This window comes from Pezoporus occidentalis, unplaced genomic scaffold (assembly GCF_034315485.1).
Source record: "Pezoporus occidentalis ecotype Australia unplaced genomic scaffold, CSIRO_AGI_Poc_V1 ctg13, whole genome shotgun sequence".
Classification (NCBI taxonomy): domain Eukaryota; kingdom Metazoa; phylum Chordata; class Aves; order Psittaciformes; family Psittacidae; genus Pezoporus; species Pezoporus occidentalis.
The window spans coordinates 16174694-16191918 of NW_026913103.1; the positions used below are offsets into that span (position 1 = coordinate 16174694).

A 17225-nucleotide genomic window follows, 5' to 3' on the forward strand; every position below is an offset into this window, starting at 1 on the left:
AGTATCTGACCTTTTCACAGTACTTATGCCAGAAAAGTCTCATCATCAAGTACTGAGATACTTAAAAAAGTTAGGAGCGAATCTGAAGCAGTCAGGTGTCTCTCCTCCTCTCCTTCCTCCTTGCCACCAATCTCTTTCCTTCCCTCTTCTTTCCCCACTGCAGCCACACACTCTGATTGCAGGGGACAAGTAAAATTTCAGTAGCACTTTACTCACTAAATCAAATCAACAGGAAAATTATGCTAACATCCCTACACTTGGACTACCCTATCATCCCTTCACCCTGTCTTGTCCTGCACCCACAAACCTCCAATGAACATCTTCTATCATCCCCAAATATAGTAGATCCCCTTTGCCTAGGAGAAGGAGTAGCAGCAGCCAAAGCGGAGATAAGCAGTACCGTCTGTCTCCAATATCTACATCTCCTCTGCTGGGATGAGTAAACCATGCAAGTAATGCTGTCTTGGCTATCCCATAGCAAGAGAGGAGGCACCTATTTTTGGTCATATTTATGGTTTCATCCCTCTAGAATCAGAATGCCATTCTGGTATTTGTATAATGCTTGTCAACATTTGGAAACAGGGAAGATCAAAGGTCACATTAACAACCAAGGAAACAAAAGAAATTACCTATTTTCAGCTGTTGAATATATGTAGTATCCTGGGATATAAGTGGACATATTTGTATGTGTGTCTGCTTTTTGATATATACAAAATTAATGTTGCACTTCCAGTGGGGAGGCAATGCAGATTTAGAGTGTATAATCCAGAAACGTATTTCTAGCATTTTCAGTGTCACACTGCTCCCAGAGTGCGCACGTAAACAGAGACATTGGCTGGTGTGAACCTAGTTGGAGGAGTGAAATGTTGACAGGAATTGAGCTCAGAAAATCAGCTGATAAAATTGTGTTCTTTGCTAAATAACTATTGCATCTTATAACCAAAGTGGTTCAGAACATCTATTCTCCTATATGCTCAAAAATTCAAAGGAAACCTGTGATACTAGCGGAAGTCTTTCTGGGAAACATGAATTCATGCCACCACAACACTTTCCAGACACAGAGAAATGTCTTTTTTATTGACATTTTTCAAAAACAAAGTTAAGTTTGGATATCACATTTAGACTATCAATCACTGACACTTATGGCAAGTTTGTTTGAAAAATGAGTGTCCTAATTTACTAGGTATTTTCCAGAAGATCAAGATCTGATGGATATGAAAATAACAGTATATGGATTCAATTCCACTGTAATTCAAGATTCATTGAGCCAACAGCAGGTCAGAACTATGTCTGCTTGTGAAAAAAAAGATGTGCAGTTTACTAATTTTGAACTGTTTAGTACTTCAAATAATGTGAAATGAGACATATCAGTGCACCCTGTTTGTTTCACAAAGAGAGATTTGGCTATAAGCTTCTTATAATACAAAATACTAGATTAAATCTTAGAGTACACTAAAATAATAACACCAACAAAGTTTTTCTTACATAATCATAACCTAAACATCAGTTAAATAAGCCTTGATTGCTCCGATTGCCAATAATTCTGAATTTGCTGTCTACACCAAACACACATGTGAGTAATGTGATAATCTGGCAAGAACAAACCCATGTACCAGTATAGGTTGGGGGTTAACCTGCTGGACAGTAGTGAAGGGGAAAGGGACCTGGGGGTGGATAGGAGGGTGACCATGAGCCAGCAATGTGCCCTTGTGGCCAAGAAGGCCAGTGGCATCCTAGGGTGCATTAGAAAGGGTGTGGTTAGTAGGTCAAGAGAGGTTCTCCTCCCCCTCTACTCTGCCTTGGTGAGGCCGCATCTGGAATATTGTGTCCAGTTCTGGGCCCCACAGTTCAAGAAGGACAGGGAACTGCTTGAAAGAGTCCAGCGCAGAGCCACAAAGATGATTAAGGGAGTGGAACATCTCCTGTATGAGGAGAGGCTGAGTGAGCTGGGACTCTTTAGCTTGGAGAAGAGGAGACTGAGGGGTGACCTCATCAATGTTTACAAATCTGTAAAGGGTGAGTGTCAGGATGATGGAGCTAGGTTTTTTCAGTGATGTCCAGTGATAGGACAAGGGGCAATGGGTGTAAACTGGAGCATAGCAGGTTCCATGTGAACATCAGGAAAAATTTCTTTACTGTGAGAGTGACAGATCACTGGAAGAGGTTGCCCAGGGGGGCTGTGGAGTCTCCTACGTTGGAGATATTCAAGGCCCGCCTGGACAAGTTCCTGTGTGAGGTACTCTAGGTTACCCTGCTCTTGCAGGGGGGTTGGACTAGATGATCTTTTGAGGTCCCTTCCAACCCTTAGGATTCTGTGTGTGATTCTGTGTGAGTATTTTGAGCTAAATAACCCCTATAAGCCTACCTAGTACATAGTTTCAGTGATTTTTTTTCAGAGAAAGTATTGGGAAGGATAAAGCGTTGTGCTTGTGTAAAGCAGAATTTTGACTTTCTTGTTGACACAGAAGGAAGGGGTAGGACGAGATGGCGGGCCAGACTATCCTGACTGCATTCCTGCAAAGTAGCCACAAGATGGTGCCTTCTAATTTCTCAGACGGAAATTTAATTGTTACTTTTTAATAGAATTTCACAATGCTTAGCTTTTTTTCATTTCAGCCTTTAGAAAACATTTTAGTCTTGTATTCTTTTCTGTTGTTTATGATACAACCATCTAATTATGTCATCAGCTTGTAAACAAGTTATTAAGCAGACCTTTTTTATCTAGCCAATCTTGACAATAAATGCCCAGTCATTTGCATTTTATAATTGCTTCTGCTGGTGAATTACCTGCTCCTTGATTTTAACAAGCACTCAGAGGGCAGTGAATAAGCAATATTAGAAATAGAAGCCATTTAAAACAATTACTATGTCCTTTTTTTTTATTATTGATGTGCTTCAGTGTGTTATGGGTTTATGTTCATTTAAAGAATTAAATTTTGTATACCTCATATTATTACCATAATGAGCATGGAAAACATTGACCTTGAAGACCATTAATATTTAGCATAATATATTGATGATTCTCAGTTTGAGAATTTATTGATCTTTCCTTCATTTTTGTGTTTGAGTTTGGGTTTGGGTTCTGTTGGTTTTTTTTTGAGACTTCTCTGAGATTATTTCCAGTTTGATACCACCTTCACATAGTGATTAGATATAAGATATTACCATAAGCATCAGCTCTGTGGTAGAAACTGCATGTGCACTGCTGAAAACTTTAGGATGAAATTCACAGTATTGATGAAGGCAATGTCAAGAACATATAGAGTATTTCTTGGCGACACCCTTGCAAATGGTTGTCTTTGTACTTATCCTGGTCATAGTTTCTTTGGAGAAGATGGCTTTGGCTTGAGAAGTTTTCTTGAAACCTAATTTTATTAATGTAGTGGACCCACACCTTTCCCAAGAAGCAATGAGGGGCTAAGGGCTGCTTAGCTGAAAAAATTATGCATATGTCAACATATAGAGTTGACGCCACATCCTGATTGTGTTTCCCTCAAATATGGTTACTTCTTGTTTTTTTTTGGCATGAAACCATGCCAAGTGCAAGGTCCTACACCTGTGTCAGAGCAATCCCAGGTACAGCTACAGGTTGGGCAGAGAAGAGATTCAGAGCAGCCCTGTGGAGAAGGACTTGGGGGTGCTGGTTGATGAGAAAATGAACATGAGCCGGCAGTGTGCACTTGCAGCCCAGAAAGCCAACCATATCCTGGGCTGTATCAAAAGGAGAGTGACCAGCAGGTCGAAGGAGGTGATCCTGCCCCACTACTCTGCTCTTGTGAGACCTCACCTGGAGTATTGTGTACAGTTCTGGTGTCCTCAACATAAAAAGGGCATGGAACTGTTGGAACAAGTCCAGAGGAGGGCCACGAGGATGATCAGGGGACTGGGGCACCTCTGTATGAAGACAGGCTGAGGAAGTTGGGGCTGCTCAGCCTGGAGAAGAGAAGGCTGCATGGAGACCTCATAGCAGCCTTCCTGTATCTGAAGGGGGCCTATAGGGATGCTGGGGAGGGACTCTTCATTAGAGACTGTAGTAATAGGACAAGGGGTAATGGGTTAAAACTTAAACAGAGGAAGTGTAGATGGGGTATAAGGAAATTCTTTCCTGTTAGGGTGGTGAGGCCCTGGAATAGGTTGCCCAGGGAGGTTGTGAATGCTCCATCCTTGGTAGTGTTCAAGACCAGGTTGGACGAGGCCTTGGGTGATACGATTTAGCGTGAGGTGTCCCTGCCCATGGCAGAGGGGTTGGAACTAGATGTTCTTAAGGTCCTTTCCAACCCTAACTATTCTATGATTCTATGATTCGATGATTCTAAGGTAGTGTAAATGCTAACATAAATTCATTTGCCAAGGTCCTTCTACAATCTGTTTGCAACAGGATAAATTAATTTGTTGTGTCTTAGAATGCTGCTTTTTAGAATTGAGGTGAGCAATATGCATTTATGTGACTTGTCCTATATGGAATTTTCTTACAGCAAGACGTTAATCAGTAATGAAATATTGTGGGTGCTTCTTCATTAACAGGATATGTATTAATTCTTATCTTACAATGGAAACCAAAATTACCATAATAATTAAATATGAGCAATGAAAATATTTTTAGGATCCATTCTTACTCTACCAGAATATTTTATGTTGGCTGTTTCTTTTCCAAATTTTAGTAAATTAGTTTTCATTACAGTCTTTTTCATTACTTTGCAAAAAAATGCAGTTATGTCAGTGTTATTGGAATTCTGAGAATATTCCTGATGGCTTACTACTAAAAGCTTTTGCTGTTTGGGATAGTTTTGGAACAACCCCAAAATAAATCCCAGTTTAGTGATTTTTTTATTTTTTTTTTTTTCCAGGGGAGGCAAGTTCAAAAGATTTTAAAGTTGAAAAGCCTGTTCCTCAGGCTACGATGAAAAAAAGAATGTGGGCATTCTTGGTAGATCAAAGTAAAAGCTTCGGGATTTGTATTCTAAGTAACTTTTATAAAATGTACAGTCAGTGATGTAGTCTGTATTGTTATGCCACATTTTGTAATGGAGTAACCTCAGAATTTTTAATGTTAGCTGGGAAAAGGAGCAGCAGCTGTGACAGCTCATAAAAGGAAATGTTTCTCCAGCTTTAGCACATTGCATTTTGCAGTTATGCAGCTGTAAAATTGTGAATTTCTATCATCCTGTACTCCCTTGAGCACTCTATGTGGATGTACAGACTTGTATGGCTAATTTGTGTGTGTGTGTGTATGTGTACAGAGTACTTGAGGTATTAATTATAATTAAATGCCCTCTTGGAAACCACCTAACTACATATTAGAGGACATTCTTTAATGGAAGAAACTTAAAAAAAAAAAAATCTGGAAAAAAAACCCAACCAAAAAAATACCCAAACAAAAAACCAAACCAAACCAAATCAAAAAACCCAAAGAAAGCTCCACCAAAACAAACTTCACAAACCTACAAATACATCCATCTTTCACAGGAAAAAAAATGATGAAAAAACAGAAATGGAAAAGGTGAAAAGTTGAAAAAAAGCAATCTGTGGTGTTTAAAAAAATCATTTGCAACAATAAAATATTGAAAACAAGATCTCTATTTTGATATTTGATTTCATCTCAACCAATATCTATTTGGTAATGAACTTTGTTTCTGAAGTACTTTTAATATCTTAAGATTTATCATTAAAGAAAAAATAGAAAGATTAGAAATGTATGTAAAACTGACTCATTTCACAAGTACAAATGTGAGAATGCGATTTCAGGAGGCTCACTATAGCTTCATGAATATTAATCCTCTGGAAAAAAAAAAAAAAAAGAAAAGATTTCATTCTCAAGAAAAAAAAAAAAAAAGTCAGATTACAGAATGTTCATGTCTCTCTAATAATTTTTTATTGGATTCCCCTATATAATTCTTTAACATATGGTATATACAGGTATTCTAACACGTAAATATTAACCTTTGCATTTTTATCTAATCAGCTATACTATAGCTAAGTATAGTAGTAAACACAATTTACTCCATGTGATTTTATTACTTTGAGTTTTGTATAAACCAGCAAAGTAATAGCAAGCACTTTCAGCTGCCTTTTAGCTTGAGAAAATATTGAAGACTGACAGATATTACGAAGAAACCAATGCTAACCATTCTGCTACTATGTAGTGTGATAGGACTATAATAGTGTTTCCAAAAGTCTAGAAACTGTTGACATTAATTTAATACTAATAGTCTCTCTCTGTTCAATATGATTTGAGGCCATGTCAACTTCTATATTAAGTTTATGCTATCACACTGAACTATAAAACTGGTACAACTATATATAAATAATGTACAGTGGACTTGAGCTCAGCAAACTATAAAAAGCTGTTTAGATATAGCTGAACTCAGGTAAGACAGGTTTTATATATTTTCTAAAATGAATCTGTAGGGTGGAATATTTATTTTCAAATAAAAATATACGGTGTTATATGCAGTATTTTAATCCAGATAGATTCACACTTCACAGGATTAATTACACATCATCATCACTTCCTTTCACCATGCCTGTAGATCAACAAACCCAATCCTCCTTGGACAATCAGAGAATTAATTTAGATTTAGGATCAAAAATGATTTAACAGATGAATGAACTTTTACATCCAGTGGCTGAGAGATCAAGACCTCAGGTCACTGATTTTAGTACAATCAGGATAATTTATGCTGAAATGCAGCAAGATACCCTGCACAGCTGTGATTGCAACACAAAGAACCATTAAAATATTGCATTGGACAACATGCTGAATCACACAGGCAGTACCATATGTTGTTATTTATTTGCTCAGCGGCAGCTACATGGCTGAAGTAATGTGAATTGCTATCAGCACTTATTAAACACCTGGCAGCCATTTGTAGCCATTGTCAAGGGGCAATGGACTGCAGTAGTGTGTCCTGGAGGAAGCTGGTGTGACAAGTTTAGTGCTGGTAGAAATTATTACCACTGACTGAATCATAGGTGACAAACAGTACTTAGCACCACTGATCCAGTTTGAAAATTCAGAAACAGATTTAGGAATCTAGAGGAATCTTGAGACTGTAAGCCTCTTTCACAAGAGGTGGAATGGAATGATACGTAGATAAACTGAATAAAAGGATAGACATTATCTTCTGAATGCTTCTCTTGTCCAACATAGCACCTAAACTCCCCAGGATTAAGGTGCCACCATACCCCTATTTCAGCCAGGTCCTGGAAGCACAAAATGATTGCACCATCCTTCTCTCACTGTCCTGGAGAGTAGGACTGTGTATCATCTGTGTGCCGATGACACCACAGCCCAAATTATTTCATTATCTCCTCAGTGGCCTCATATACATGTTGAAAGGAGAGATGACAGGATGAAACCTTGTGGAATCCTTCATGAGAAAGTGCCCTCGGGGCTGATGAGCAATTGTCCTATGCCATCCTCTGGGATTTCTCTGAGAGGAAAGAGTGGAACCACACAAATGCAATTCCATCTGCCCCAGCCTAGGTCCACAGGTGAGTCAGAAAAACATCATAGTCAGTGAAATGGCCAGAAAGGCTGCTGACAAAGCTAAACAATGCCGCCTTTGAAAAAGGTTTCTGCACTGACAGGACCTCCCCATCAGCCATAGGGAACTAGTGTAGCTGTCAGGATTCATTCAGACTGGAACCAGGTTAAACAGTTTCAGAAGACTTTAAACGGATTCAGAGTTGCTTCTGTCATCCACCCAGAGTACGTTTTATTTTGTCAGGAAATAAATTTTAGAATTTGAGAGTGGCTGAATTGGTGTTTTTGGATATTAATTATTTAAGGCAAGCTCGGATCTTATCCTCCCAGTGGGAGACACTAACAACATCTGCTAGAAGTGGCCTGCAATGAGGTCCTGTATGTCATCTAAGTTCACTGCACAATTCTAAAACCCAGTGAGCACTTCAACTTGCAGAAGATTATTTCAGTGTTGTTTTGTCAAAGGAAGGGTCAGTATCACCAGATGCTTGTTGATCCTCTTTATGAAATAGATAGAAAAGTCCTTGAAAAAATCAGCATTCAATTCAGTTAGAGAGTGAAACACCTCATGTTTCACCAAGCTGTATGGAAAGACTCTACTGGTCTTAACTTTGTATGGTTGACTTATAGTGGAAGAAAAGCTTAGTTTATGAAAAAAAAAATTTCATTTTGCTTGATATTATTGTCTTTATTTAAGTAGGCGATGAAATCTCCCATACATTTTGAAATTAAAAAGTTATATTAAAAATAAGTTTCTAAAATAGCTGCTCATTCTATTTCTACCAAAAAAGCAATAATTGCTAAATCTGTAATTGAAAATATGTTGGTGATATGTTCTGCTATTTAATGTGAAATTAGACTGTGGTGTACTTATGCATTATACTTGGTATGGATTGAAAATGTACTACATCAGAAAAGTGTGGGAAATTGTTTTTAATGTAACCATATTATGTGTATAGATATATATGTGTATATATGATTTCTGTTTTTCTGAGGTTATTTTCATTCCATCAATTGATCAGCTCTTTATGATCCTAAATCAACATTTTGCTAGGATTCATGAGGGTGTCCAGGGGGTTTAAGACAGACAGGTTTTTCATATACACATTCAAAACCCCTGGAGGAGTGGCATGTAATGGCAGAAACTGATTAGGAGGGCTGGTCAGGTTAGGGCTGTGCATTCATTCTCATTAACTTCAAGAGGATGAAAACCAGTTTAACTGATATATCTTACTAGATGCTACAACACTGATGCATAATACAAGAAGGCAATGCAGGATTACTGCTGTTACTGCTTTAAGAAAATTAAACAAGGCTACAGATATCTGACACACAAGACTGGAAGTAATGAACTTTTGAGTAAATCTTGCATTTTTATTGAATATTGACAGTCAGCTTTATATTAACTTCATAAAATGTGAGAAAATATAAATCAGCAACTGGTCGAAGATTTTTATATTTAAAACACATTGAATAGTATTCACTTAAATCAAAATGCTGAGTGGTGCAGGCATGTCATTCCTGTCTTCTTGTTGCTCTTTTTAGGCTGATAAAAGCAAAATCTGTGGTAGTAGTCTCACAATTATGTGTCTAATGAATGCTAATACAATTTCTAATTACCTTTCTGATTTCGTGTAACACAATATAATGAAAACAGTTTAAATATTGTGTATCTTTCATATCAATACATACATGCAGAGGTACATTTTTTCTCAGATGGTAAAACCATACACAAGCTGTCTAAATAGATTACAAACAGTGGTAATGCTTAGCAAAATTATCATCTTGATTCTACATGATTTGAGAGCTGTCAGCTGTGGCAAATAATTAAAGAGGTATCAGTTGCTTCTTTATTGTCCTTAAGGAGATGAGCTTTTCAAAATTGCTTTGTGTTAAAAGGTTAAGAAATGCAGTTCTGATTAAAATTTTTTTAGAACACTTGAACTCCCCACTCAGAATTGCAACTTTATTTAAACATTTTGTAGTAATTTGTTGCAACCAAATAGTTGCATTTATTTGCATTATTATTTAGAGAACTGTATGCCTTTCTTCAACTTTTCTACTATTTGATTATATTTAAGATGACTTGAAGGCAATATTTACTTTCTGGTAACATTTCAGGAGAAAACTTGCAATTTTGTAAGGGTGGGTGAAAAATCAATTATAAATGATGTTTCCATAACATGCCTGAAGTGTGGAAGGTAAGTTGGGGCAAAAGGTTATTTTCTTTGAATTAAGCAGTCATATGTAATATGTACTAAAAGTGCTCTATTTCATGATAGACAACAGTTTTGAAATAGAGTCAGTATGTTCTGTAAACATTTCACTCTTTTTCCCAAAAAATCTGAGTGGTCAATTGAATTCAGGATCAAGACATTGGGTTGTATTTTCTAAAACAGTATCTGAAAATGTCATTTATCTGTCACAAAAAATGTGTCACAAAAAAAAATCATGTCTTATTATTCCAAAACAGTAAAAGAGCACAAAGTCTAACTCTACAGAAAATGGAGTCTGCACACTTACTGGAATAGAAAACAGGCAATAAAAGAATTCCTATTAAATAAAGGTCAAACATAAATTAATCCTTTGTAAACCTTTTTTTGAACATGATTTTATATCAATATGTGAGAAAATTCTTCCTTATATTTCTCAGATACAAGGCAAAGAAGAATAAGCATCCACGCTGTGAGCTTTTATATAACCTTGAATTAATCTTTTTAAAATACGTAACTATTTCAGTGACTGAAATCTGGGGGCAAGAGGGAAAGTAATATTGCTCCTATTCAGTGATCAGTTGCCAAAACAATGGTACTGTCTGGGAGCTGATACTGTTTATAGTTTTCAGACATTTAATATTTTAAAAGACATAGCAGACATGTAAAACTTAGTAAATGAAGTAATTAAATAATGGTTTTAATACCATATATGCAGATAAGTTCCCATGAACTTAATTTATACAAAATAACTTCAAAACACAAAGTGACTGAATTTTCTAGATAAAGTAGCTATCAGAAAATTTTGTTAGTTGCCTTTTTAATATTGTCAGTCTTGCCAATGTTTCTCATTCAATAAGTTTTCAGATCCAGGTAACATTCTTAGATAAAATGTGTTGGCAAGTTTCATGAAATCTCATTTGAATGGTATTTCAGAAAGTTGGCATCGAGTGCATGTGTCTTCTTACCTCTTGACTATTGATTGTAATCCTGTTTCTACTGATATTACCTAAAAATTTATACCCTCTTATAAGTGTTTGCAAATCTTTGCAAAGGTTTTGGTGGATTAATGCATCTTGAAAAGGAGTCACTCTGTTTTGGCACTTGTGTTAGATGTTTTGGCAAAGAAAGGGACACAATCTTGAAAATTTTGAAGTGCTAATGTACCATATCTAAATTTAGATGGTTTCTGTTTCTCAGAATATTTCACTTAGATCTTTGTTCCAGAGGTGAGAGCCAAGTAATGTCTGGAGGTGGTGTAAGGCTGAGAGTTGCAGCATTTACTTCTTAGTGGATTCCCTGTGAAATTCCAGAGCTATGTACTAGGTTCCCCACATAGTGAAAATGCCAAGATCTGCAAGCATTAGCAATTTAGCCTCTAATCCATTAGGGAATATTAAATTAAATTGTACCCTTTGGAAAGATTTGGGGGTTAATTTAAGATTTGTAATCATAACTGCAGTTCTGATGTTAAGTAAAAGCACTTACTAAAAGAAAAAAGAGAAGGTCTAAGAAGGTCTAAGTGAGTGTTTTCCTTCAAAGTACAGCTGGATAAGAAGTAGGTACAGCTTCCTGCTTTCAACACAGTGTTAAGCAAAGATACCTTATGCATGAATATCTGACATATTACATCTCAGACCATTCAATTAGAAATTTTAGCCATCTCATTCAAAAAGCTATAAATTCTGTCTTGAATGTCAACCCAGTCACTGGGACATCTTTAAAGGCTATTGTTAATGTGTGTCCATTGAAGAAGTCACTCCAGCTAGAAATGCCTGCCAGAAATTATAATTTTTTAATGGAAATTTGGCCTCTGAAGGTCTTGCGCTTGACTATCCTCTCTTTTGTACTAAAATCTTAAACATTTCCTAGTTGTAGATGTCATTTCTTTATTTCAGACTTAAAGGAATGTTTGAAATGAAGGGTATCACAGCCAAAGATTACCTTTTCCTTCCACCTGCCAATTCCTTTATTCATGGAAAGGATAAGGGAAAAAGGTGTTTGTTCAGGATTTGGGGGATTCAGATTCAGTTCTAACCTGTGACTGGGACAGCTCATGTTTGCACTCTTCTATTTACAGAATTTTACATTAAAATGTTGAATTCATCACTGAAGCAGTAACTACCACTGAAGCCTTTCCTTGTGTTCTCTAATCTGTAATGTACAGAAAAAGCCCATGTTCTCTTCTCTCTCCCTTTCTCCTGCTCTACCTGCTTACCAGTTCTGTACCAAGTGGAACAGCATCAGTAGGTGGAAATCCAAGTGTTTTTACCTTGAAATGGCCTAATGCTTTTATGTTGCAGCCATTTGATGAGCATTGAAGCTTAAAGCTCCTTCAGCAGAATACACTATTGAAAGACACACATGGAAAACTTGAGTGTGAATTCTCTGAATTCTGACTGGATCCAAGATTAAGCCAAGCACCAATGTGCTTAGCAGAATTTCTACTTACTACCACCAAATGACATATCTATAAAATTTAATGTGGAAAACTGAGTGCCTTACTGCTCAAAGTGCCTTCAGCCCTGGAAGGTTTATGAAAACCTGAATGCAGGTTTTGATAAACAGTTTCAATTTAGGTTCCCAAAGAACTAGGCAGGGTGAGGTACTTAAATATTTCTGGATCTCATCTCCAAACTTGAGGTTTGTGTTAATAATGGTGATGTAACAGTTTACAAATAAAGCAGAGTTCTTGATTTAGGAAATAAATCAGGCAATTATATATCAACTGATGATCTATTGCTAATCACACAAAATCTAACATTTATCAAGAAATATTTTCAGTAATCTAGGTTCTATGATCATCTCCTTCTCCTCATTAGTTACTAAGAAAGCAAAACGCAAAAGGCTACATTATACCTCAAATTTGCTTTGTGTGAGAGCAATTGTCAGTCTTGGTCTCTGGGATGTGTTATTCAGTTAATAAATTTCTGCATTAGATAGAAAATGTTGAAGTATATGATAAAAATTGTTAATTCACATATCCCAAAACTGAGACTCTTCTTCCTTACTTCCATATTTCATCCATACTCCAATTCTCACACTGAGGAGAAGCTAGCTTGCTCAGCACCCTATTAGCAGTTGAGAATTAAGTCAGATTGAAGGACTAAGGGAGATTTTATTTTACTTTTCAAATTTACTTCACTGAAAAATGAAAAAAATGCTTCTGAGGACCTAGATTTCAGTGAAAACATGTTAAACTTTTTCCAATAATATGCATAAAAAGAGATGAACTTGTTTTCAAATATACACTCCTCAAATGATATTCAATAGCGAAAGAAGTGTTTCAATACAGGAGATGTTAAAAATAATGGACTTGATGATAGTTTTCAGCAATTTGGACTGCATTTTAACCATATTTAAGCATTAATTTAGGTAAACTTCCTATACTAAGGCTTGTTGTTTTGTTGAGAAATAGCTATTTAAATCATATAGAAATTAAGTTATTACTTTTAAATATGAGAAAGAAGATCTTACAGAATACCTAATATATAGTGCATTCAGATTCTATCCTCTAAGTCTAAGCTATGTTAACAGTTTGTTTGATTTTTTTTAATGTATCATATGCATCTATAGTCAGTAGCTGACAGACAAATAATTGGAGGTGATTTTTTCACTGAGTCATCACAGCTTGATAAGTCATTTCCATTATTATGCAATGAATATTTAAAAGACAGAAATTTGCTATGAGCTCCAGACTGAGACAAAGGAAACCTATAGGACTGACAAGGCTATGCCAGTAAAGTGAATCTGCTTCTAGACATTATTGCTAGACATTTCTCACTGATTTTTTTTTTTTTTTTCTTCCTCTATTTCCCTCTGTAGAGGTCCTTCTGTAGTGCCATGATAGAGGAGCTAAGGATGTCTCTGAAGTGTCAGCGTCGATTAAAACACAAGCCACAGGCCCCAGTTATTGTGAAAACAGAAGAAGTTATCAACATGCACACATTTAATGACAGAAGATTGCCGGGTAAAGAAACCATGGCATAGAGCTGGGAAGCCAAATCCCCCAAGCACAAACTGTCATCTTTTTTCAAAACAACCTTGCAAGAATGTTTCCTGTGGAAATATGCAACCTGTGCAAAATAAATGAGTTACCTCATGCCGCTGTGTCTATGAACTAGAGACTCTGTGATTTCAGCAGTTGCAATGGCCAGACTCGAATCACAAGCATCATGGATCAATCAAGTTATGCGGGGTTACACTGTTCGTCATGGGTTTCCACCATTCTGAATGAATGAATGTTCCATGTGAGTTTTGTGGCTGGTTTCAAATGCAGTCTCAGTGAGAAATTACAGGTTCCTTTTGAAGTTCAACGGTTGCCAGGAGATGGAAAATAAATGTCCAAGATGATACTAACCATGGAAGGAGTTTAGTAAGCATAATATCTCAGAACTGTAATGGAACAAGAAACCATATGTTCTTCTGAACTTCCAAGCATAGAAGAGTTGGTGACTGCTGGTAGACTGAAACTACCATCTGGACAGGCAATATGAGCTTCCTGGATGGGAGAAATGTTAAAGCGAAGAAAATGAATCCCATGATTAGAAGGATAGATATGAGGTGCTCACCTACTTTTTGGACTGTCTGTGTCACTGAATTAAGTAAATAAATAATAATTAAAAAAATAAATCAGTAACTTAAATTTACCTGGGCTGGAACTTTAATCTAAAAAAAAACCAAAACAAAAAAAAACCACCCAAATAAAAAAAAAAAACAACAAATGAAGAAAAATTCCATAATTTTGATCCAAGTTTTAGATGAATGAAAATTTCCTTGGTACAAAGGAATGTATTTTACAACCTTTAGATATAAATGATTGCTTTTTTTTCTTTAATTGTGAAAAGAGGGAGGGGGTGGGAATCACTGTATTTCACACGTAGAGGGCTTGCATTTTAGCTTGAATGGGTTTTGAAACCCTTGTTCCTGCTTCTAATTGAACTCAATGGAGCCTGAAGAATTCTCACTAATATTGGAAGTAGTGAGTCACCTAAAAGAAGTGAATGGGGAGAACTTTAAAGAGGACTGCATTTTTCAATACAGTCACAGTACTAAATGAACAAAATTCTTGAGCAGGTTTTTTTTTTTCGAAAAAAAAAAAATGTTCAGGTTTCTGTGGAAATGCAAGATTTCTATGAAAATAGTTTTTGTATGGAAATTTTTGTAATACTTTTTATCAACAAAATAAGAACATGTGTTTCTGTCAGGGGTGTGATGCCAAGCATGAATGGTAGTGCGTGTGCACCACCAACGTTTGGTGAAAACTATTTTTATCAAGAAAAAGGAATCTTAGAAGAGACATATTTTCAAGTTAGATAATATAAAAAATAGGTGCACTACCAACACTGCTTACCATGCTACACCCCTGTTTTCCACTAGGCTGATAACATGCTGTCATGAACAATTGTATGTAAAAGGTAAAAGACACAGACCTCTTGACCAGATTGTGATAACAGTTAAAGTGCACTCAGTTTGCTGTTTGAAACCAATGCACAAAATTAAAAAAAAAAAAAAGCATTAAAATTCTGTCAGTTTTAGTTGTTTTGTTTTTGCTGTGTGATTTGAGCAACGTATGTACAATACTTTGTGTGAGTACTGGTACTTAGCCTCAGCTTAGGGCCCTGTTCTGCTGATTCTTGCCGTGAAAGGCATGGCCAGAGAGTTTTCTGGGATTCCTGAGGAAAGCCAGTACAACACATTGCGATAAGTTTTTGCAGGATCGAGCCATTAGTTGCTTCAAAGCTAATTCATGTGTCCTGCCTGTGACATATAAAGCTCCTGGACATAACATTTTTAAATAATGCCTTACAGATGCTGAATCTTGCACCTCCATCTGCTGTAAATTTATTTGTATATCAACAAAAAATATATAGAATGGACTATGAAGGAATGATATGTCAGCCAAACATATTGTGAAGATTGTCTTTATACAGAAAATAATTAGTTCAACTAACTTAAACTAAAATTATCACAGATAATTAGTCATTGGTGAGTAATGAGGTCATTTCTTTACTAGGATTTAATTTAATCTCACTGCTTTTTTAGCACAAGAATATAAAATATATCATTCCAATTATAGAAATTAAATTTGGGGAAAAGGGGAGGTTTGTGTCTACTACCCAGTTCTCATAGATCTTCATAGAGACTGAGCTGGCCATTTCTGTTGTGAACAGGGACTGAGAAAGCAAATTCTCTTGCATTCATGAGAGCTTCATCCCCATTTATGTGATAACAAGGAAGAGGTTATCTTTGTCTATAAAGTATAAATAAGATAAAAACATCTTCAGCAAAGATTCTGAAAATGAATATACTTACATAACAAATCTTTAAGTTAATTCTTTAAAATACAAAGGGCGAGAAAGTAACTGTCGTACAACAGAATGAAAATTCCTAATTATGGTGGTTTGGAATGGACAAAAAATTAGCTATTGCATTTGAGTGATGATTTACAATAACATTTGTAAAATCGTGTAATAAAATGCTGTGCTATATTCAAACAAACCTTTCTTTTCTCCATTAAGGGTGTTGAAATAAGCAGGATTCCATTCTCACCTTGATGCACATAACTAATTCTCATTAAGCTTTATGTGAGCCAAAGTAAGTGTGAATGAAGAATATGTCCCAGATGTTTTACTGGATCAATGTCCCCCAGGGAACAAAAAACCAAAACCAAAAGTAATGTGGCTTAATTAAGATTTCAGTGAAAATTTCAGCTTCTATTATTAAGGAAATACGGAAAGTAACTGAAGATTTGTATTTTAGATCAAGACTAGAAATGCCTGGCTCCACAGATTCACAGTAGCATAATGTCTTTTAAAAAAAAGAATCAGACACTAATTCATAATGTTACTTTGTTGTGCATTAGTAATTATTTCTCCCTGTTTCACAGAAAAATAAGATACTTGAGGAAAAATTACTAACAAAAAGTTGACCCCCAAAGCAGAAATACTACTGGTAGTTTTGTACTCAAAACCAAAAATGTAATGATTCCTTCTCCTTTCACTGTTGTGAAGGAAATCCTTAATTCTGAAGAAAGCTTCCTCATTTTGATAGGCCTCTGAATGGCTAGTTCCAAATTCCAAAATTCTTGTATAGCATAGATTTCAACAATGTCATTAAAATCACTGGAACTACACCAGATAATATCAAGTGAGTATCTATCTGGCCCATGAAGATTCAGAATCTGTACATAACTGCTTATGTGGCTTCAAATAATAGCTCAGTCTGTTGATTTCCCAGGACACGATGATAGGTGCTTCTCTTTCTGACCTCGAATGTCACTCTAGAGATGACTTTTAAAGCAGTTATAACTCAGTTATGTATGGTGCTACCTGGTGGACGACAACTGAGGTAAAAACTCAACAGGACTTTTTCTTTTTTTTTTTTACTGTATCTGTTTTGTGGAAGACAGATGTTTATAATCTTAAAAATTCTCAAGACACACAATTTCAATCTTCAAGTTGCCTCAGCATGGTTATACAGCAATAAATAACTATGTGGATAATACAGAATAAATGACAAAACCT

General features: G+C 36.0%; 2 protein-coding genes across 6 annotated transcripts in view; one reads left to right on the forward strand and one right to left on the reverse strand.

Annotated features, from left to right (window-relative positions):
• GRIK2 (glutamate ionotropic receptor kainate type subunit 2) overlaps window positions 1-14348 on the forward strand; it is a 405127-nt gene extending 390779 nt beyond the window's left edge. For 4 of the 5 annotated variants that reach the window (XM_062608486.1, XM_062608483.1, XM_062608487.1 and 1 more), the window contains 2 exons: window positions 7317-7494; window positions 13525-13686. In XM_062608486.1, the coding sequence (XP_062464470.1) occupies window positions 7317-7494; window positions 13525-13538 (192 nt within the window). In that variant the 3' untranslated portion in view covers window positions 13539-13686. Of the gene's footprint in view, window positions 1-7316; window positions 7495-13524 lie in introns of all 5 variants that reach the window. The other variant, XM_062608484.1, reaches the window with a different exon arrangement.
• Window positions 1-17225, reverse strand: part of LOC134158493 (uncharacterized) — a 494286-nt gene that overhangs the window by 445389 nt on the left and 31672 nt on the right. The window lies entirely within an intron of this gene.